This window comes from Amblyraja radiata, chromosome 5 (genome assembly GCF_010909765.2).
Source record: "Amblyraja radiata isolate CabotCenter1 chromosome 5, sAmbRad1.1.pri, whole genome shotgun sequence".
NCBI classification, from domain to species: Eukaryota; Metazoa; Chordata; class Chondrichthyes; order Rajiformes; family Rajidae; genus Amblyraja; species Amblyraja radiata.
Window position 1 is genome coordinate 62,414,182 of NC_045960.1, and position 24,486 is coordinate 62,438,667.

Sequence of the window (24,486 nt, forward strand, 5' to 3'; positions counted from 1 at the left end):
TCTCCTCCTCATACCTCTCACAATGTACAATGACATGCTCTATTGTCTCTTCTTGCCCACAGTATTCACATCTACCTGTATTATGCTTGCCTATTATAAAAAGTGTACTGTTCAGACCAGTGTGTCCAAATCTAATTCTTGAGATTACTGTCTCCTCTTTTCTGTTTTTTCCTGCACATCTCATTTCTCCCACTTTCCTCTGGACTCTGTAGAACCACCGTCCTTTCCGCTCTTCATCCCATTGCTTTTGCCAACTTTCCTTCAGTCTTTGCTTAATAATGTCTTTGATCAGACAGAGTTCTCCTTTGGTTACTGCTTTTGAGACCACATTTCAGTGAAGGGGAAGGTTTGTGATTGCAATTGATTCGTTCGCATTATTATTTCCATTTTATTCCTTTTCCTGTAAACAAAATAAACCATCCACTGTTTTAGACGAACAATATCAAACACAGCTTGGCAAGGAGTTAAGTGGAGCAAATGGCCAAATATGAGTGATCATCTGCACCAGTTATCTCCCTTCAAAACTAGGAAAGGCAGGATTAAATGGATATAGTGAAAAGTATTCAGAGGCATTTAGAAACATGTTCTTGCAGGATGTTGGAAGTGAGGGAGTTTTCCAGTGCCCCTGAGGATTACACCTGCAACAAGTGTTTTTAGGTGTAGCTCCTTAAGGACTTTGTTATGGAACTGGATCTGCAGCTGGATGACCTCAGGACTATTTGGGTATACAAAACACTTTATGGGACCTAGGGAACAATTTTGAAGGCACTCTTGTAAATCACTGTGCCAGCATCTCTGATGGGGCTCCTCTGTTGGCATGACAGCATAGCCAGATATCTTGATGGCAGTCTGAATATTGGTGGAGAGCTTTGATGTTGTCACTGTTTTCCTTGATTGGCCTGTGGAACAGCTCTACTCTGGAAATAAGTGAGGCCTGGAAATAATTCTGTTGGAAAGCTGTCTAAGAGTTGGTATGGGGGGGTTGCACGTAAGGTCACTGGGTCATAGGGCTTGACGCACGGAGCTGCTCAATCCATCTGGAGGACATCCGTAACTTCCGGTATATGTTATTAATGCTACAAACGCATACTTTCCTACCTGTTAAAAAATGCCAAAATGTTGAATTTTTGTGCTAAAAAAAATTGTGGAAGTTGGGGTAAGTGTGAGAGACATGTACCCAACTTTAGAATTCAAAAAGTGAAGCGAAATGAAGGTAAAGAGAAGCGAGAGCTGAAGGGACAACAGCAGCTAAAGTTCTTGGTAAACATTGGCTGTGCAGATATCGGAATTGAAAATATTGGGAATTATCGCGTTTGCCCACTGCATTTCATCAACAGTAAGGCATTATTTGTGTTTTTTCTTGATTCCTTTGGTATCTAAAAAGTCTCAGAAGTGATAAATATGGCTGTAATTTTTTCTTCAGACACGTTTTCATTTTGTATGTAAAACACACTTGAGAACCATGGGCGATTTAAAACATTTACAGCCAGATTTATCACTTCTGAAACTTTTTAGATTCCAAAGGAATCAAGAAAAAACACAAATAATGCCTTAGTTTATGAAATGCAGTGAGCAAACGGCCAATGTTCGTTAAGCACTCTGTCTGTTGTTGTCCCTTCAGCTCTCGCTTCTATCTACCGTCATTTCTCCTCACTTTTGGAAAGTAGGCTAAATGTCTCTCACGCTTATCCCGATTTCCATCATTATTTACAGCGCAAAAATTGACAATTTCAGCGGGTTTTAATGGGCCCGCTACGCTGGAAACAATGGTAATGGGGCTTTTTCACGGGGCGAGTTGACGCAAGATGTCACCAGAGTGAAGAGGTCGTGGTCCAGCACGAGTCTCGCACGATATAACGGGGGTAGATAAAGAGTTCCCACGGTACTCGGCATTTCTGTTATTTGTGCGAGTGACTTGTCCGTTTCCCGAGCTTTCGCGTTAAATCTTGAATGAACATCGTGAACTACACGTGACACAAATGATGTAACTTTTTTTTTCACACACTATATATATCCTCCCTTGGTTGAATTGGCTCATTTGGAGACATATTTTACTGTGTATGTGGGAGACACAGATGGACTGAGCACAGTACCTCGGTCTTACTGTGTGTGGGAGAGGGGGAGAAAGAGACGTACACTCACAGAGGCAGAGTCTCTCAGCCTGTGTAAGAGGGAGGGAGAGAGAGAGAGAGGCACACACAAGGTGGATGTGAAATCTCACCTGCCTGTTTCAGTGACAGACACCCGCCGCCAGTAAATGAAGACACCCCCATCTGTCTCCCCCTCCTCTCCCTCGACTCCCCCACCTTTCCCTCCCAACTCCAGTCCCGTCCCGACCCCCTGGGAAACTGAATAGAGCAACAATATAGATATAGAAACTGAATAGCGCAACATGGCAAAAACATCTCTGACACGCTTTACCCCCTTTCTTTGAGATTTTCTGGGAGCCATCTCTGCAAGTGTTCCTGTTAAAAAGATTATCCAACAATGACAATTAGGTGGGACGTCCTCGAAGGACACATGTTCCCTTGTCGATATTGAGACCACCTTTTTTATTCACCTTCTGTCCCCTCTGTCCAGCTTCCGGGTTTACCGTTCGCAGGAGTTCCCACGCGCTATATCTCTAAAATCTGAAGTTAGGTAATGTCTAAAGGAACTGCAGACGCTGGTTAATGCTGGTTAATACGCACAGAAGGACACAAAATGTTGGTGTAACTCAGCAGGTAAGTCAGATCAGTGAAGAAAAACATAAAAAGCTGGAGTAAGTCAGCGGGTCAGACAGCATCTATGGAGAAAAAGAATAGGTGGCGATTCGAATCGGAGCCCTTCTTCAGACAGCCTAATCGGAATTGAGTCTGAAGATGTGTCTCGTCCCGAAACATCAGCTTTTTTTCTCCAGAGATGCTGCTTGACTCGCTGAGTTACTCCAGCTTTTTGTGCCTGTCTTCGGTTTAATCCAGCATGTGCAGTTCACTCCTTACACGGGTCTCTGTACAACATTGATTGGTAGCGTTCCGGACCCCTGGACCCGAGGACTCCGACCTGTATCTCTCAAAGAAGTACATGTGAAAATTTTCTCACGGACCATAAAAATGCGTAACCTTTCAGTAAAGTCCCTTTTAAAGTCCCTTTTAAAGATTATAGTTATTTTCTTGAATCTCATTAACATAACTCATGAATATGTTGATGTCCATATGCGGATGCAAATCTTTATTTTTATTTATTTTTTAAATTCAATCCCACAGAAGATAATTTTTACTCACCTTCTGTCCCCTCTGGGTTCACCGTTCGCAGGAGTTCCCACGGTACCCGCAAGAGTTATTACGGATATCGCACTGGCCACTACGTTCATATAATGTTGCAATACTCAACCACAAGTGTACAAGTCAATCTTGGAGAAATTCAAGCTTTCTTGAATTTTCTCCCGAGTGACCAAGTTACACGATTACCTGCCGTTAGCGCTACGGTGGTCCACGGCGGTCCACGAATGCCGTACTGTTATCGCACGAGGTTCCCACGATGTTAAACTCCGGTTAACTCTTGCGTCAAGTCGCCCCGTGAAAAGGCCGCTTAAGTGCTTACCTGCAGTACATCGCATGTACTCCACTTGGAGTAGCGTAGCAACAGTACGGGTCATGGGTCGTGACCCGCCTGCCGTGAAACCTCCCTATGTACTCGTATGGTGGTATTGGCCCTGTTGAACAACATCTAACTGGCATGTGTTATACTTGCCCTTGTGCATTTAGCTTTTAAAAAGAAATTTCAGTGGGAACTTACTGCAAGAACTGCAGTAAGATAAAGATGGCATCGCCTATGTAAACAGGGAAGTCATTGTAAAATTAGCCAAAAATGAGGAGAAAGTGCACTTTAGAGTGGGGCATTCGATTGTTACACAGATTATAAGAAATAAACTGCACCACTATATTTGATCGGCACAAATATGTTACTTGCAATCATTAACACAGACATCAATGCTGAAGCCACACCGATTAATAATATATACTGCTGATTGAATGTTCCAAATATGCTGTAGCCATATTTTCTCATGATACAAATATTAAGTAAGAGTAAGTAAGTTTATTGGCCAAGTATTCACATACAAAGAATTTGCCTTGGTGCTCCGCCCACAAGTAACAACATGACATACAGTGACAGTTAGGAATGACTCAGAAAACACTAAACATTAATAATAATAAAACATTCATGATAGAACACCATTGATCAAGCATGTGAACCAACAAAATACCAGATCAAAGGGAGGCTACAGATTTTTGGCTGTTGAGTAGAGCAACTACTCGTAGATAAAAACTGTTTTTATGTCTGGCTGTGGCAGCTTTAACAGTCCGGAGTCGCCTTCCAGAGGGAAGTGATTCAAAGAGTTTGTGGCCAGGGTGAGAGGGGTCAGAGATGATCTTGCCCGCTCGCTTCCTGGCCCTTGCAGTGTACAGTTCATCAATCAAGGGAAGGTTGCAGCCAATAACCTTCTCTGCTGATCGGACGATTCGCTGCAGCCTCCAGGTGTCGTGCTTGGTGGCTAGCCAAACCAGACCATGATGGAGAAGGTGAGGGACAGACTCTACGATGGCCGTGTAGAATTGGACCATTATTGCCTGTGGCAGATTGTGCTTCCTCAGCTCTGGCAGGAAGTACATCCTCTGTTGTGCCTTTTTGACTCTGGAGTCGATGGTAGTCCCCCACTTAAGGTCCTTAAGATGATGGTTCCCAGGAACTTAAAAGATTCCGCAGATGTGACTGTGGTGTTGTTGATGGTGAGTGGGGTGAGGGGAGGGGGAGCTCTCCTAAAGTCTACATTGTATTGTAATTGATGAATGAAACTGTAAAGAGGAAACAAAGAGTCCACAAAGGGATATAGATAGGTGTAAAGACTGGGCAAGAAGTTGGTAGATGGTGTGAAATGTGCGGGAAAAGAGGTTATCCACCTTGGATTGACGAATGAAAAAACAAATTATTATTTAAAAGAAACTAGATTACAAAATATAGTTATACTGAGGGAAATAGATGTCCTTGTGCATGAAACACAAAAGGTTAGCATGCAGTTAGAGCATGCAGATGGATAATAGAATATTGGCCTTTAGTGCAGGGGTATGGAGAAAAAAAGTAGAGAAATGTTGATAAAACTAGATAACATTGCAGGTGAGACAATGCAGGTGAGACTACCAAAAATGCATACAGTTTTGGTCTCAGTATATATGGATGTGCTGGCATTGAAGGCACACAGAAATATTGATTCCTGGGACGAAGGGGTTGATGTGTGAAGAATGTTTTACAATTTGGGACAGTACTTGTTAGAGTTGAGAAGAAGGAAATGTATTAGTCAATCATATAATGCTGAGGGATGTTTCCCCTTTACTTCGGGGTATCTAGAATAGAAGGGGTTGTTTCAGAGTAGGCGGAAACTTGTTTAGGATAGAGATGAGGAATTTCTCCTTTCAGAAGATTGTGACTTGTTGGAATTCTCTATCAAGTCATTGAATATATTTGAGGCAGGGAACAACAGACATTTAAGTAATGAAATACAATTACAGGGCTTTGCAGGTAACATATTAGTAAATAGGGTATCATTCTTTTCTGAAAATTGCTGTTTAAGTACCCATCTAGTGGGAATGGGCAATAAAGAGCCTGGTATTGCACATCCTGCAGTTGGATGGGAATGTGCCATGGGTAGAGCAGGTATTTGTGAAGATTCATTCCTTTCACCGCTATTGCACTGAGGCTGCAGTGTGCACTCACAAGTGACTTCCCTGTGAGCCCGTTTAAACTCGCAACCTCTTGCCTAGGACGACATTATCTCATTTCACACACCATCCTAACTTTGAAATGTGTAACTGTTATTTTATCATCATTGGTCAAAATCTTTGAACTCCATCCCCATCCGTCGGCTCACATTAACTCAGGTACACTTCAAGGGTGTTGCTTGTGACCGAATAAACAAACGTACAAATTTTCTTATTAATTTTGTTAATTGTTTTATTTTAGCTCGTAGAAAGCAGAAGTTGTCTTTGGATCCAAGGAACAACAACTGGAAGAATGATGAATCCAGATTTGGGTTGAAGCTGATGGAAAAAATGGGATGGTCTAAAGGAAAGGTGACTATCTTAGATGTGTATTTATTTGTGTGTAATCACATCTACGCGAAAAAATGACGCAGTAACGGTAACATTTTTACATATTCCGTCTGGTAGAGATTTTTCCCCTGGTGTCCAAAATTGGCTTATCTGAAAATTTCATGCTTTATTTCTCGAGTTATTACTGAAAATGTGCAAAAATCTGACAATACTTTGAATTAAAAAAAGACTGTCTTTCGCTGATGACGTCACAATGGGTCTGCGTGCCCTTCCGCGCGCTGCAAGTGACGTCACCCCTCCCCACCTTTCCCTCCACCCCCGTTATTCAAAAAACGCTGCCGGAGATGAATTCGGGCCCTGAACTGAAGAAGCTGAACTCGCAGTCCTTTGGTCGCCGGCCGGCTGTCCGCTCGCCGCTCCCTCTCTGCCCTCCTGCTCCAAAAGACGCAGAAAGAACGAGCAAGTCGGGCCCTGTATAAAGCCGCCAAATTCTCGGGCCGCTCGGTCGGCTCCTCTCTCTCCGGCCACCTCCCCCTTTCCTTTATTCATCAGCACTCCCTGGGGCTCCTCCTTGTTTTCCCTGTTAAAATGCAACACATCACACTTATCAGGATTAAATTCAGGATAGATCTGGATTAAGGGGTGCATAGTGCTGCAGCTGGTAGAGCTGCTGTCTCACAGCGCCACAGACCGCATTTGCTGTCTGGAGTTGAGTGAGGGTTTGTAGGTTAATTGACCTCCTTAAATTGATGTGTACAGTATGGATAAGAAAGTGGGATACCATAGAACTAATGTGAATGGATGATCAATGGTCAGCATGGACTTATTGGGCCCAAGGGCCTGTTTCTATACTGTATTTCTAAACAAAGAAACTAAATTCCAATTGCCATTGCTCTGTCCAAATTTCCAGCTCATTTATATCATGATGTAGTCTTAGACAGGCCACCTTGCCAGGGCTCTCACTTAACTTTTTTTCCTCTGTTGCAGCCGGGCAACCTAGGCAGCTTTTTAGGTTGCCAAATGACAGTTTAGGTGGTCATTTAAGACGGCTTGCATGACACGTGCGATAATGTGCTCGGACGAAGTGCGTAGTTACCAGTCGGAATTATGGTCAATTAAGCATTCACATATTATTTCTGCTTCAAATAAAGTCACAAACTAACCATATTCACCATTCAAGACATATATACCACAATGACATGCAGCAAAATCACAATACAGTATCTCATCTCTTTATGCACATTGCAATGAATGCAATTTCTATTATTTATTTCCACTTCCAAACAAAAATATGGTTGGATTATTCAGCGTATGATCAACCTCAGTGAGACCAAGCGCAGGCTTGGCGATCGCTTTGCACAACACCTCCACTCAGTTCGCAATAACCAACCTGATCTCCCGGTGGCTCAGCACCAACTCCCCCTCCCATTCCAAATCCGACCTTTCTGTCCTGGGCCTCCTCCATGGCCAGGGTGAGGCCCACCGCAAATTGGAGGAACAGTACCTCATATTTTGCTTGGGTAGTTTACACCCCAGCAGTATGAACATTGGCTTCTCCAATTTCAGGTAGTCCTTGCTTTCTCTCTCCTTCCCCTCCCATTCCCAGCTCACCCACAGCTGACTGTCTCCGCCTCTTCCTTTCTTTCTCCCGCCCCCTCCACCCCCCGACATCAGTCTGAAGACGGGTCTCGACCCGAAACGTCGCCTATTCTTTCGCTCCATAGATGCTGCCTCACCTGCTGATTTTCCCCAGCTTTGTCCATCAACGAAATCCCACCACTGGCCACATCCTCCCATCTCCTCCCCTGTCGGCTTTCCGCAGAGACCGCTCCCTCCGTAACTCCCTGGTTAATTTGTCCCTTCCCACCCAAACAACCCCCTCTCCTGGCAATTTCCCTTGCAACTACAGGAAATGCTACACTTGTCGCTTTACCTCCCCCCTTGACTGCATTCAAGGACCCAAGCAGTCTTTCCAGGTGCGGCAGAGGTTCACCTGGACCTTCTCCAACCTCATCTCTTGCATCCGTTGCTCTACATCGGTGAGACCAAGCGTAAGCTTGGGGATCGCTTCAACCAACACCATCGCTCTGTTTGCAATAACCAACCTGATTTCCCGGTGGCTCAGCACTTCAACTCCCCCTCCCATTCCGAATCAGACCTTTCTGTCCTGGGCCTCCTCCATGGCGATGGTGAGGCCCACCGTAAATTGGAGAAACAGCACCTCATATTTCGCTTGGGCAGTTTACACCCCAGCGGTATGAACATTGACCTTCAATTTCAGGTTGTCCCTGCTTTCTCCACCGCTTCCCAGCTCTCCCTCAGCCCACTCCGCCTCTTCCTTTCTTCTTCCCGCCCCCACTCTCACATCAATCTGAAGAAGGGTCTCGACCCGAAACGTCACCTTTGTTCCATAGATGCTGCCTCACTCGCTGAGTTTCTCCAGCATTTTTGTCTACCCATTCACACAAGTTCTGTTAACCCACACCCACTCCCTACACATTTGGGGCAATTTTACAGAGACAAGTTAGGCAATGTGTCTTTGGGATGTGGGAGGAAACCCACACATTTGCAGGGAGATTGTGCAAATTCAACACAAGCAGTGCCCAAGGACAGGATCGAACACAGATCTCTGGCATGTGAGGCAGTAAGTCCACCAGCTGTGCCACTATATTTTATTTTCCAACACACAAAAAATTGTACGTTGATAACTTCTGGTTACTAAAAAAAAGAAACTCAATTTTCAGTCTTAAATCTCCAAGTCACGCTATGTCCACCCCCCCTCCCCCCCTTACAGCTACTGTATGTTTTAATTCAGTTCAAGACTATGGGGCAGTACATTGGCCATAAAGTTGCTGCCTAAAATTGCCAGAGCCGGAATTGATCCTGAATATGGGTGCTGTCTGTATGGAGTTTGCTCCTTTTCCCTTTGATCGCATGGGGTTTCTCCGGGTGCTCTTCTTTCCTTCCACAAAGGTGTGCAGGACCCTTTTTCAGACCTCTTTTATAACTCTTTTATTTTTCATCGATGGGAAAAATCCTCGGCACCTGATGAGCGGAGGGGGACTCTGAGTAAGATGGCCAAAAATCACAGATTAGACTTTTAATTATATAATAATTAGGCAACTTTAATTAGGCAAGGCAACTTTAAATTAGGCAACACAGCTTTAGCATTTCCAAACCAAAGGCAACACAGGTTTAGCATTTCCAAACCAAAGGCAGCACAGCTTTAGAATTTCCAAACCAGAGGCAACACAGCTTTAGCATTTCCAAACCAAAGACAAAGCAGCTTTAGCATTTCCAAACAAAGGCAACGCAGCTTTAGCATTTCCAAACCAAAGGCAACACAGCTTTAGCATTTCCATACCAAAGGCAACACTGCTTTAGCATTTCCAAACCAAAGGCAACACTGCTTTAGCATTTCCAAACCAAAGGCTGTAACACTGCTTTAGCATTTCCAAACCAAAGGCAACACAGCTTTAGCATTTCCAAACCAAAGGTAATACAGCTTTAGCATTTCCAAACTATATTTTCAAACCACATTAAGGGTACTGACAGGTCAGTAAAATCACACAGTTGAGTAGACATGTGTTCAGTGTTATTCACAGCTCAGACTGAGAGGTGTGACCCTCTCGCTCCCCCATCTTGCAGAGACTGACTGTGGCAATCAACACTTCCGGGTTTTATGGTCCCTCCGGAAGGGGCGTGCCTTCAGGAGAGATAATCTCAACATTTTTTAAACACTAATAACGCTTTTGTTTTTAATCGATGGGAAAAATCCTCTTGTCCAGCGCAGCGGAGGGGGACTCTGAGTAAGATGGCCAAAAAATCACAGTCGTAAGTGGCAGCGTTTTTTCTAAAATCAATATACAGAACAACAGGAAGTGGTCTCTCTTCACACTGTGTTTTTGATTTTCTGTTTTTGGATTGAATTCTGTTTTTAATTTGTGTCATTGTGATGTCTTTAATTACTTGTTTTACTCCGATTATATGTTTTTATTCCGATTACTATGTAAGGTGTCCTTGAGATGTATGAAAGGCGCCCATTAAATAAAATTTATTATTATTATTATTAAGATCAGACTTTTAGTAGTATAAGATATATTTATATAGTTATATATTCATATATAAATATACACTGTTTTGTTTTCTCCTTTATAACATTGTTTACAGAGTACTAGGTTTACATATTATGTTGTGCTGCTGCAAGTAAGGATTTCATTGTTCTAACTGGGACAAGAGAGAATAAAACACTCTTGACTTACGTCGCTAATGTGTGGGATAGAACCTGTGTACGGGTGATCGGTGGTCGACCTGGACTCGCTGGGCCGAAGGGCCTGTTTCCACACTGTATCGTTAAATTAAACACCATGAAACCAGAGGAAATCTAAAGAAGTGTCTCTACCTGAAACGTCACTCAATTTCTTCAATCCTGAGATGCTGACTGCTCCATGGAGTTCCCCTGCACAATTAAAGCATGGAATAGTCTTCACCCTACCATAGGCACCCAACCAGATGCAACTAAATTTAAGGTAGCTCTTATTTCCCAAAAACCCGTTTTTGCTTAAGTCCAAGTCAAGAGAGTTTTATTGTCATGTGTCCCAGTGAGGACAATGAAATTCTTGCTTGCTGCAGCACTACAGAATATATAAACATATTACAGAACAGGAGATACAAGTTCAGTGCGTCTATATACCATAGACCATATATATACAAAATAAATAAACAGATAAAATGCTATAGTCTGTTATTTTTTGGAGTTTGGTGGTGGTTGGTCCACTCTTGTTTAAATTCCATTTGGAATATTTTTGGAGGACCAGGAAACCAAGAAGCGAGAGTTACTCCAGGGAGTTACTCCAGCTCCAAGGAGCGATTCTGCGTTGGTTTTAGCGGTCGAGGTGAGGCGGTGACTGGACAGCAATGGCGGCCAGATCTCCCATAATGCAAAGGGAGGGAGACTGTGGCCGATGCCGACCAGTTGCCGTGGCAGTGCGCATGTGTGCTAATTTCGAGCCCTACTTGCTATCTACAACACAATTGTTTTGAAAATGTAACACTCAAAATGGAAAGCAAAAATGTGTTTTTATGTCAGTATTTGGAGCATTTAACTTGCTGAATAATATAGAGAAAACACAACAGTGTAAAGCTATCCAGAGTGACTGTTAAATTGAAGTATTATTCATACTTGTATAACAATTAACATCACAAATATTGCTTGTGTTTCTAAGTTAACCATGGCAGACAATAAAAGTTAGATGTGGGCTGTTGATACATTTGTTTTGCAAAATTAGATTTTGATTTTCTTTTCTAGGGACTTGGAGCTAATGAACAGGGGGCAACTGAAAACATTAAAGTCAAAGCCAAGAACAACACAGTGGGTCTAGGCGCAACCAAGAATCATGAAGTGAGCTTTGTGATATTACATGTATTGAGTCCAACCTTTGAATACGTAACATTCTAGTTGTCATTAATGTAGAATTGGTTCGTATTTAAGTGTATAAATATCATAAATACATTCATGGATTTAAGTTCATTTCTGTGCAATATTGCTTCTAAATTGAAATGTAATAGATAAATTACTACCCTTGTTTTATCAACTGATTCTGTTGACAGATACTGTAACATCACATTTCAGTTTTGATCACTAACCTAGAGTGCAACTAGTTTCAAGTGTTTCACTTAAGAACTTAGATTTTGATGTGATTGCTCTCACTTGTATCAATCTTGAAGTGATTGTTTATTTTTACTAGTGTCATATTAATGATAACAAGGTTTACACACAGCATTAAGAAAGCAAATTGAAACCTCATGGAATTTTGAATTGATATTAACATATAAATGTAACTAAAACATTGCCATCAAGAGGAGATGCATTTGATCAATGAGCGTTCGCTGTTGTTTTGCATCTAAATTTATATCGTTGACACAATAATATTTTATTTGGCTATAATAGCTTCCAGAGAGAGAAAAACTAAAAGTGAATCTTAACATTATGTATCGATTTAGGTTTGTTATTGTCACATGTAGCCAGGTAAAGTGAAAAGCTTTGTTTTGCATGCTTCAGTTTCAGATTAGTTTATTGTCATGTGTACCGAGGTACAATGGTAAGCTTTTGTTGCGTGCTAACCAGTCAGCAGAAAGACAAAACATGATTACAATCGAGCCATTTACTGTGTATAGATAAATTATAAGGAAATTATGTTTAGTGCAAGGTAAAGCCAGCAAAGTCCGATCAAGGGTCACCAATGAGGTAGATAGTAGGTCAGCACTGCTCTCTGGTTGTGGTAGGATGATTCCGTTGCCTGATAACAGCTGGGAAGAAATCCTGAATCTGGAAGTGTGCATTTGGGATGGGGGAGGAGGGGTGTGTGTGAGAGTGAATGGGCGGTGTGTGTGGGGGAGGGGGGGTGTGGGCGGGGGAGGGTGTGTGTGGGCTGGGGGTGTGGGAGGAGGGGGGTTGTGTGTAGGGGAGGGGGGGTGTGTGTGTGGTGGGAGGGGGGGTATGTGTTGGGGGAGGGGGGGTGTGTTGGGGAATGGGGTGTGTGTTGGGGGGAGGGGGGTGTGTTGGGGGATGGGGTGTGTGTTGGGGAGGGGGGCGTGTGTTGGAGTGGGTGTGTGTTGGGGCGGGGGGGGTGTGTGTTGGGGAGGGGGGGGGGTGTGTTGGGGAGGGGTGAGTGTGTGTTGGGGAGGGGCTGCAAATTTGGTCGCTCCAGTACAAGGCCCGACTTCATCTCCGGGCTTGTTCTTTCTGCGTCTTTTGAATAACTGGGGGGGTGTGTGAGGGCGCCGAGCAGACCCATTGTGACATCATCAGCGAGAGCTGTTCGTTTAAATTCAAAGTCTTTCGATATTTTAAAACATTTTCAGTAATAAATCGAGAAATATGGCATGAAATTTGCAGATAAGGTGATTTTGAACGACGAGTAAAATGTCAACCGTTATATGTGAATATGTTATCGATACCGTGTCGTTTTTTTTGCGAAGATGTAAACACACACACATACAAGATCAGAGTTTTAATAGGTACTAGACCAAGGAGCTCAGGGAGGACAGAAACCTCCCGTGGAGCAGAAGGGCCACGTTCCCTTCCCTCCACGTGCGGTTGTGGGGGGGGGGGGGGGGGGGGTAGAGAGATGGAGAGGGTGAGGGTGAGAGGGGGGTAGAGAGAGGGAGATGTAGGGGTGGAGGAGCGCGGCGTCACGGGAAGGCTGGATCCTGAATGCAATACTCCACCACTCACCCATAGGTCCCAATACTCACCGCTCCCTAGAGAGGCAGGGGGTGGGGCAGAGAGGCAGGGGGTGGGGCAGAGAGGCAGGGGGTGGGGCATAGAGGGAGGGGGTGAGGCAGAGAGGGTGGTGGGGGCAGAGAGGAAGGGGGGTAGAGTTAGAGGGGTAGAGTTTGAGGGGTGGGGGGTGCGCGACGTCACAAGGGAGGGCTGGTTCCCGAACGCAATACTTCGTCCAAGCACCGACACGAGGACTCTGAGCGAGGCGGGCGGGCATCGACCAAAGGACTGCATGTTTGGCTGCTTCAGTTCAGGGCCCGGCTTCATCTCTCGCGGCGTCTTTTGTATAACGGGGGAGGGAGGAGCCGGGGGGGGGGGGGGCGATGTCACTTGCAGCGCGTGGAAGACGAGAAATAAAGCATGACATTTTCAGATAAGATGATTTTGGACTCGACGGGAAACATGCCAACTATTTTATGGTTACCACGTAGTTTTTCTTGCGAAGATGTAACAACACATGTATATACACACATACAAGATCAGAGTTTTAGGTTATTCTAGACCAAGTGGGACCCGTTGGGTCCACTCCCCTTGCGGGGGGGGGGGGGAGAAGTGATGGGGTGAAAGAGGGAGAGGGGGGGGGTGGTGGGGGGGGGGGGGGAGGGAGGGAGAGAGAGAGACAGGGGAGGGGGGGAGACTGGAGGGGGAGAAACCCTAGGCGTGAGCGAGTGTCGACCAAAGGAGCGCCGGTTGGGCCGACGCAGTCTTCAGCTATGATCTTTGGTTTTCAGTCGACAGGGCGACTTTTGAACAACGGGGTGAGGTGGGAGGTGACGTCTGTCGCAGCGCGAGGAGACGGCAGGCAGGCAGATCCATTGTCACATCACCAGCGAAAAACAGGCGCTTTGATTTCAAAGTTTGATCGGGTCTGTGTAAATCGTTATTAATAAGTCAAGAAAAAAAGCACAACATTTTCAGGTAATCCAATTTCGGACTCCAGGGGGTCAATCTCTACCAGAAAATACACACACACACACACACACACACACACACACACACACACACGTTATAGTCATATGGATATGATATGATAAAAAGATAGATGGACAAAATTTTGCATAGGATAAATGGAAAGTAACTGGTCGCTTTGGTGTAGTTATCATGGGGCAGTAGATGTAGACTCGTATTAGCCTGGGTAAGGCTAAGGAGTTGGTGGTGGACTAGGAGGAGAGGAACACCCCTGTCTCCATCAATGGTGTGGATATGCAGTTTACCAGCGAGTACAAATACTTGGGAGCGTACCTGGACAGTAAACTGGACTGGTCCAGGAACGCTGAGGCCCTGTACAAGAAGGGAAGGCTCTGCTCCTTCAACATCTGCAGTGAAATATATAATTATATAACAATTACAGCACGGAAACATGCCATCTCGCCCCTTCAAGTCCGCGCCGAACACTTATTTTCCCCTAGTCCCATCTACCTGCACTCAGACCATAACCCTCCATTCCTTTCCCGTCCATATACCTATCCAATTTATTTTTAAATGATGTAATCGAACCTGCCTCCACCACTTCCACTGGAAGCTCATTCCACACAGCTACCACTCTCTGAGTAAAGAAGTTCCCCCTCATATTACCCCTAAACTTCTGTCCCTTAATTCTCAAATCATGTCCTCTTGTTTGAATCTTCCCCAGTCTCAATGGGAAAAGCTTATCCACGTCAACTCTGTCTATCCCTCTCATCATTTTAAAGACCTCTATCAAGTCCCCCCCTTAACCTTCTGCGCTCCAAAGAATAAAGACCTAACTTGTTCAACCTTTCTCTGTAACTTAGTTGTTGAAACCCAGGCAACATTCTAGTAAATCTCCTCTGTACTCTCTCTATTTTGTTGACATCCTTCCTATAATTAGGCGACCAAAATTGTACACCATACTCCAGAATTAGCCTCACCAATGCCTTGTACAATTTTAACATTACATCCCAACTTCTATACTCAATGCTCTGATTTATAAAGGCCAGCACACCAAAAGCTTTCTTTACCACCCTATCTACATGAGATTCCACCTTCAGGGAACTATGCACAGTTATTCCTAGATCCCTCTGTTCAACTGCATTCCTCAATTCGCTACCATTTACCATGTACGTCCTATTTTGATTTGTCCTGCCAAGATGTAGCACCTCACACTTACCAGCATTAAACTCCATCTGCCATCTTTCAGCCCACTCTTCCAAATGGCCTAAATCTCTCTCTAGACTTTGAAAATCTACTTCATTATCCACAACACCACCTATCTTAGTATCATCTGCATACTTACTAATCCAATTTACCACACCATCATCCAGATCATTGATGTACATGACAAACAACAGTGGACCCAACACAGATCCCTGAGGCACCCCACTAGTCACCGGCCTCCAACCTGACAAACAGCCATCCACCATTACTCTCTGGCATCTCCCATTCAGCCACTGTTGAATCCATCTTGCTACTCCACCATTAATACCCACCAATTGAACCTTCTTAACCAACCTTCCATGACCTTGTCAAAGGCCTTACTGAAGTCCATATAGGAATTCAGTAAGGCCTTTGCTGCTGATGCTGCAGATGTTCTACCAATCGGTGATAGCCAGTGCCATTTTCTACGCTGCCGTGTGCTGGGGCAGCTGGGCGAAGGCTGGCTCCATCCTGGGTGCGGAGTTGGATTCTTGGGAGGTGGTCTTATTGGGGAGGATGCTCCTCAAACTGTGGAGCATCCTGGACAATACAGCTCACCCCCTCCATGACACACTGGTCAACCTGAGGAGTACCTTCAGCAACAGACTGGTTCCACCAAGATGCAGGACAGAACGCCACAGATCCTTCTTTCCTGTGTCTATCAATCTTTACAACTCCTCCCCCTTCTGTTGTGGGGTAGACTGAGAATGAGACTGCCCCCCCACCCCATCCTCCACCTCCTCAAAGCCTTACCACTCGTCACTTGGCAAATTAAATTAATTTCCCTCCTGGGAAAAAGTTCTATGGTATCGTATCATAAATGTTCTGACCTGCAGTGAGAAAATCATTAACACCAAATAGTTATGATCTGGAATACATCACAAGAATGGTCTGTAAGTGCAGAATCATTTGTGGCTTTCAAAAGAGAATTGCATAAATAGTTGTAAGTTTGACAGAAAAATATTGTAGGATTGCAGAATTATTGAAATTTCCAGCACATAAAAGAGCCCATTCAGCCTATTGTGCTCTTGCTACCCAGAAGTAGATTTTTAATTAATTCAGATATTAATTAATTCAGATAATCAATTAGTTAATCAATCAGTTTTATTCGTCACTTGCACATAAAGCGCAAGTGAAATGAATTTGCCAGCAGCGGTACAATGAAAAAGAGCAGACAAAAACACAATAAAAAATCAACACAAACATCCACCACAGCATTCATCACTGTGATGGAAGGCACAAAATTTGGCCAGATTATGGCTCATGGCACTTGTAGTGGTGAAAATGTTTGCCTCCGTCATCCTTTCAGGCAGTGAGTTCCAGACTCCTACTACTCAATGTTCATCAATTATTGTCATGTCTGCTTGTGTCAATAGATGGCGGCGCTGGCTTAACAGCTGCGGCCCGCCTGCAGTCCGTCTGTTTTTTCTTTCTTTCTTTTTGTTCCTTTGTCCTGTTTTTAGTCAATTTTGTTTTATTAAGTTGTGTATGTGTGTGGGTGGGGTGGGAGAAACATGTTTTGGTCTCTTCCTTCGGGGGATGCGACTTTTCTTCTGTATTCCCCGTTTCCGTCTCCGTCTGCGCCAAGGCCCAATGGCGGAGCTGGCGGCCTCGGAGCTGTGGCAGCGCTCCAGCAGCAGCAGCGGCGACCCGACTCGGCCTCAGAGCTGTGGCGGTGGCAGCGGCGGCGGCAGCGGCAACCCGACTAAGCCTCAAAGCTGTGGCGGCAGCGGCGACCCGACTCGGCCTCAGAGCTGCAGCGGCGACCCGACTCGGCCTCTGATCTGTGGCGGTGCTCCAGTGGCGACCCGACTCGGCCTCAGAGCTGTGGCGGCAGCGGCAGCGGAGACCCGACTCGGCCTCTGATCTGTGGCGGTGCTCCGGCGGCAGTGGCGACCCGACTCGGCCTCAGAGCTGTGGCGGCGGCGGCAGCGGTAGCGGAGACCCGGCTCGGCCCTGGAGCTGTGGCGGCGGCAGCGAGTTTGAACTGGCCCATTCGCGGAGCACGGTTGAGCCGCGGGACTTACCATCACCCAGTGGGGTCACAACATCTGGAGCCTGGATCACCTCGGAGCAGAGGGAGAACAAAGAGGGAAGAGACAGAGACTTTAAGATTTTGCCTTCCATCACAGTGAGGAGGTGTTTGGTGAACTCACTGTGGTGGATGTTAAATTTGTGTTGATTGTGTGTTTTGTCATTTTAATTATATGTATGACTGCAGGGAAACAAAATTTTGTTCAGACCGAAAGGTCTGAATGACAAATAAATTCAATTCAATTTAATTCAATTCAATAGGTCAAACAGGCTCACAATGTCCTAACTGGTAGTGGAAAAAACAGTGTAGTAGCACTGATTACTTTGTTCTATAACAGGTCAGCACAGGTCCTGTAGGCCAAATCATCTCTTTTAGTATTGTAATGATTCTTTGATTTTGAATGGTGCGAATTTTGTTTTCCGGTTCAGGTATTGATAAAATTAATGAAATGATATTATCATCTCTTCCCGTTTTGTATTTTGATTAAACTGCTTTTTATATTTCTGCTGTTGTCTATATGCATTTAATTTTTTTTTAACTGGTGACCTTTTACATTTGGTTAGGACAACTGGATTGCACACCAAGATGAGTTTAATCAGCTCTTATCTAAACTGAATAACTGCCATGGACAGAATGGTAAGTACAGAATGATAGTGCAATGTTTACTTTTTGTTTAATCCCTTCAAAATCATTGGGTAGTATCATTGGAATTGAATGGAATACCGTGACTAGGCACAGTGAAATTCTTTACTTGTATACCCAATGTATACAAATAGTAATAATAATAATAATAAATTTTATTTAATGGGCGCCTTTCAGACATCTCAAGGACACCTTACATAGTAATCGGAATAAAAACATATAATCGGAATAGAACAGGTAAAAAAGACATCACAGAGACACAAATTAAAAACAGAATTCAATCCAAAAACAGAAAATCAAAAACACAGTGTGAAGAGAGAGCAGCGGCAGCCAAAGCGCGCCAGCGTCCACTCTCTCTTCACGGCAGCCATCTTGGACACAGACCTACAGGACTACAATTAGACAAAAAAATCATCCCTCCACAGTGGGTAGCACTGTGGAGGAAGGCACAATGTCCAGTCCCCACCCCATGTTCACCCCAAAGTCAGGCCTATTGAGGCCACCGCAATTGCCTCTACGGAGGCCCGATGTCCCTGGCCGTTCTCACCGGGTGGTCTTGCCCCGGCGTCGGGAGAGTCCTTTCGGCGGCTGGGCCACCTGGAACGGCCGCTTCCTGGTTGGAGCCCGCGGCTGCCGAAGCCGACAAGGCCGCGCCGGTTTGGAGCTCCCAGGCTCCCGATGATAAAGTCGGCGCCGCCTCTCCGCACTGCTGCCTCTCCGCTCCGCAGACCCGCAGCCCGGAGATGTTGATCTCGGCGGTCCAGCTCGCCAGAGCTCCAGCGCGGCGACCCAGGCAAGGCATCGCCTGCTCCGCTCCGCTCCAGCGCTCCAACACTGTGCCGCCGCCGAGGCTGAGGTGCTGGGCGGTCCCCGCCAGGAAACGGCGCTCCAAGCCCGCTGGTAGGCCACGAGGACGGGTCGACGGGCAGCCCGGAGAAAAGGCTGCCACACCGACCAGGTAGGGACCGAAAAATATAGTTACACCTACCCCCCACATTAAAAATAGTAGCCAGCTACGGCGCTGACAACGTTACAAAGCATGCCGTCTCCTCGTTTTGTTCTCTTCTCCCCCCCCCCCTCTCTCCCACGCCGGGTCCCCATTGGTATTGTTGTACCACCCTTCCCAATTGTCTATTGTTCTTCGGGAAGCCTTCGGGCCTTGCAGCCTGTCGGAAAGCCATCTGGCAGCGCAGCGCTGAAGTGAAGTACTATTCTTTATACATGACGAGTAATACAGGCTAATGTTTGCATATTTGGTTATACTCAGAAACATTTGATTGGAACTTGATGAAATTGCATAGGTTGTAAGTGAAAAGATTTTTGTATCCTACATTGGACTTTGAAAATCCAACGTGTACTCAATAAATGTGTGCATTTTCTCAAATTCTCTTGCATAAGTAGACACAAAATGCTGGAGTAACTCAGCGGATCAGGCAGTATCTCTGGAGGAAAAGGATAGGATAAGGATACCTTTTTCTCCAGAGATACTACGCTGTGTTATCCCAAAACTTTGTGTCTATCATTGGTATAAACCAACATCTGCAGTTCTTTGTGTCTCCAATTCTCTCGCATATCTGTCTGTGACCCTTGCCAGTCCACACTGTCAGTGCTAATTCTAATTAGTCTGGCTCCTTTGATCTTCCGGCCCTATCCAAAGCTACGTCGTACACTCTTGTACTTCACTTTCTATCCGCCTGCAAAAATGAATACTTTCATTGACTTCCTACTCTATGGCTGTTTTGTTTGATGCTGTGTGAGATACTGATTTCACACCAAATGAACGTTATATTTGAAACAAAGTGGTTTGTCCAATTTAATTAATCTGCCATAAAGAATAATTTATGATGGTTCATGATTAGGGCCACCACTACCTTTGAGGTTCTGGATGCAAGAAATGGGTAGTTAATGCTGGTCCTGCCAATCAGGCCATATTCCTGTGAGTGAATAGAAAAAGAATTAACAACATAGTTGATCAATTAATAATAACAAAAGGTTCACAATTTCCCTGCAAGTGTGCAGTTGCAGGCCCGTATGAAGCTTTTCAAAAAGGGGGGTGGCATGACAGGATCGCTCCTTTATTAAAAGGGGAGCAATCCTCTTTCTCCATTCTTATCCAATCTATTTGTTGGGCAGAGCTGTCCAACCAATAAATTATATTTTTGATATTCACTGCCCAATAGTAGTACAGAAAGTTCGGGAGTGTCAGTCCCCCAAATTCTTTGGGTTTACACAGGTGTTTTCTTTGGATTCTATGTGATCTATAGTCCCATATGAAATTTGTAATGTCAGAGTCTAGTTTTTTAAATAATTTTTTTGGTAAATATATTGGTATTGATTGAAATAAATATAGAATTTATGGTAGAAAGATCCTTTTTATGGCGTTTATTCTGCCGATTTCAAATTCGAGACTATTTGAAAAAATACATACAAGGATATCAAACTCTAACCTTAGATTTATTAGATGAATGGATAGAAAGGCAGACTCAAGCAATATAATATCATATTTATATAATATTATTTTAAATATAGAAATACCTTCGACAGAGGCAATTAGAATGCATTGGGAACGAGAATTACTGATAAAAATTCCGAAAGACAGATGGGAAAAACACTTGCTATATGTACACAAATGTTAGATTAATGTAAGACATAATTTAATTCAATTTAAGATTTTACATAGATTATATTACTCGAAAACTATACTGAATAAATTTTTTCCAAATGTCTCCCCCATCTGTGACAAATGTGCATCTCAAAACGCCACTATAACACACTCTTTTGTCTCCTGTACAAAACTTCATAAATTCTGGAATGGAATTTTTACACAATTAACACAAAACTAAACCCCAATACAGAACTGATTATCTTCGGATCAATGGAAGACAGATGTAAACTGACTACGTTTCAAAAATCTCTTCTTAACTATGGCTTAATAACGGCAAAAAAACATACATAAATTTTGGAAAAATGCAGCCACACCAACGCTCAAAGTGTGGATTACAAATATGTCTGAAATGTTACATCTTGAAGAAATGAGACCTCCTTTCAGGCAAAGCAGACCAATTCTTAATGATTTGGTCTTTTATCGACTTTTTACAAGCATATGGTGCAACATAACCTTAGAAATTAAACGTTTCAGAACCGGGTGAAGGATGGATAAAGATATTAAATAGGTATATCTCTTTCAATCTCTATTTTTATTTCCTTTCTTTCTCTCTATCTTTTTTTTTCTCTTCTCTTTTTCCACTCTATCCCCTTCTACCTTTTCTTCGGGCTTTCTTTACTATCTCACGAACTAACACTATCATCACAGCTTATGATACTCTTTTCTTTATCTTGGCTTGTCTCATTTTCTGTTCTATTCTGTTAAATTTGAAACAAGTTGTACATGAACTGTAATATCTCATTATGTATTAGGTACTTATGTACTACATTATTGTACTTCTAATAAAAAATATTTTAAAAAAGATTAATAATTGCAGAGCTGCCAAGTTTCACCGAGCATTTCCGTATTTAGATGGCTAAAAATCAGTATTTTGTTGGGGAAACGGTTTTTCTCACTTAAATGCAATGAAACGTACTACACAGAAACTGGATTTTTGTAAATCAGTGTTTTGCATGCAACCTCATGTATTCTCAAATATCATTATGGAATACTGAAAATCAGTACTACTGAATTGTGAAACCATTTTTGAAATGTGAATTTATAATTCTTCATTTTGATTCCATAACATAAAATATATAATAATATACATACATTTTGCAATTCATCATATAGTTTATCAAACAATCAAACATGCTGGCATGATGCTGCATGATTGAGGTGCTCCTGGATGTATATTGCCATTTACCCCTACTACTAATGCAAAGGCATTAGTTGGCCTTAGCCTATATGACATTCCTGGTTCCACGAATATAGCACCTCAGACCAGTTTATCTAGCATAGCAGTCCTAAGTTTGTTAATGCTGTCAAAGCATGTGTCGTTCCGCAGTACACTGATGTAGGTGGCCCAATTCTACCTCTTCTTGCAGTGCCATGTTTGGTCTCCAGAAGTGTGAATGGGATTAGCAGACAGTTCAGGGTTCCTCTCACAGACTTTGACAACGCTCTAGGCAGACCAGCATATATTGCCATTTAGCCATAAATCACATTTTCCAATTCCATTTTCCGAGAATGTAACTATGCAAACCTAGTCACCACTTTTGTCCAAGTCATGGGCAAAGTCATAGTGAATGTACATTAAGGCGAGTGCAGACAGCCTGTCATTGCACATGGATGTCCTGGTGTAGTGATGCAGGCGACACACTCGTCGCACGCCTGCATATATTGCCATTTAGCCAGAATTCATGTTTTCCAGTTCCATTTTCCAAGAATGTAACTGCGCAAACCTAGTCATGACTTTGTCCAAGTTATGGGCAAAGTCATAATGAATGTGGACTAAGGTGACTGCAGACAGGTGATTACATGGAAGTCGTGGTCTTTGCCTCTTCGTGGATAAGAAAACGTGTTTGTCCACGTTGGCTGGATCAAAGTAAGATGCCGAGCGAGATCGCACCCACTGCAAGCATGCCGCCCAAGGCGAGCATCTCTCTGCCGCTCAGGCTCATGACGAAAGGTTCCAGCTACGTCTGCAGTCCAATGGAGGGGGACAGGCGGGGTCGGCAGAGCGCTGTGGTGAGACTGGCTGCCGACAAGGCCAAACACTTGAAGAGCCAGATGGCGAGGGGGTGCAAAGTGGAGCCCAATGGTTTGGGCAGCTCTGCCTCCGAGGAAGACAGCAGCAGCGGCAGCGGGGCCAGCAGCAACACGAAGACTTACCTGGCCTCCAGCAGAGCGAGCAGCTGGTGTTCCCGCCTGACATCGTGCATCGCTCCAGCTCCAGCTCCAAGAGGCAGCTCAGGCCCGATTGGCTGGTCATGTACCTGCAGAAGTGCGAGTTCATGCGGGGAGCGGCGGCCACCAGCAGCACCCGCGGTTTCAAGGGCAGTGGCAGCCTGGTCCTGCGGCTGCTGCCCGGCTCTAGCGGTCGGGGGGGACAAGCAGCAGGGGCTGGCAACGGGAGCAGCAACGTCAGAAGGGGGAGAATTAGCAGTGAGTACAGCACCCCAGGGTGCACAAGTAACCACACCAGCAGCACTCCAGGGTTCACAAGTAACTACATCAGCAGCACCCCAGGGAGAAACAGCAGCCTCGCCAGCAACACCCCAGGGTGCATAAGTAACTACATCAGCAGCACCCAAGGGTGCACAACTAACCACTCCAGCAGCACCCCAGGAAGCACCAGTCACCACACCAGCAGTATCCCAGGGTGCACAAGTAACCACGCCAGCAGCTCCACGAGAATCAGCAACAGGTCATCCCAAGGAGCCTCTCAAGCGGCAGGTTGATGAAGGTGGATTACATCGCTCGCACTCCGACATCAGCTGCCGCTTCTCCTGAGCCTGCTCGGGCTTGGACAGTTTCTTCGAGCCCGAGGTGATCGAGAACCTGACCAGGGAGAAGTTTGCCGGCGCCGCCTTCGAAAGCCTTGCCCTCAAGTTTCGCAGAGTGAAAGGCCTGGCCCACTTGGGTGACATTTTCGGCGACAGCCTAAAAAGAGGTTGTCGCATCGTGGTCGGGTTGTGATGCGTAATGATGCACGGTGACTCCCTGTCGCCCCTGGATTTTGGACTATTCAACTGAAATATCTCCTGACCAAATTCCTGATGTAAATGACCAACTGTAGAAGTAAAACGTATAGTTGTGAATGTTGCTCAATAAATAACTACAGTACTGATACTCCATGTTAAGAGCATTGATTTGCTGTTAAAATGAATTCCGTAATAACGTGTCAACGGTAGTTGTGACAATCGACCACTGCAGTTTTAATGTTTCACGTGTTCACAATTTAATAATCCATCTTTATGGATTAAATCAAATGATAACATTGGGAATTAAAACACACTTGATTGCATTCCGTTATCAAACGTAGTCAATGTTCGCTCTGAAGATATTTCCAGCGCAGTAGGGTCGGGGGGGGATGGGGGGGGGGGGGGGGTGAATCAGAGCAGGATGGATGGATGGCTGGGGGTTGAGAAGGCAATCAATAGACAATAGGTGCAGGAGTAGGCCATTCGGCCCATCGAGCCAGCACCGCCATTCAATGTGATCATGGCAGATCATCCCCAATCAGTACCCCGATCCTGCCTTCTCCCCATATCCCCTGACTCTGCCAATTTTAAGAGCCTTATCTAGCTCGTGAAATCATCCAGAGAACCTGCCACCACCACCCTCTGAGGCAGAG

At 44.6% G+C, this 24,486-nt stretch overlaps 1 protein-coding gene across 1 annotated transcript in view; it reads left to right on the forward strand.

Moving 5' to 3' along the window:
* pinx1 (PIN2 (TERF1) interacting telomerase inhibitor 1) overlaps positions 1-24,486 on the forward strand; it is a 105,585-nt gene that overhangs the window by 1,078 nt on the left and 80,021 nt on the right. The window contains exons 2-4 of the mRNA XM_033021372.1: positions 5,998-6,107; positions 11,395-11,487; positions 18,124-18,196. Of these exons, the coding sequence (XP_032877263.1) occupies positions 5,998-6,107; positions 11,395-11,487; positions 18,124-18,196 (276 nt within the window). The remainder of the gene's footprint in view (positions 1-5,997; positions 6,108-11,394; positions 11,488-18,123; positions 18,197-24,486) is intronic.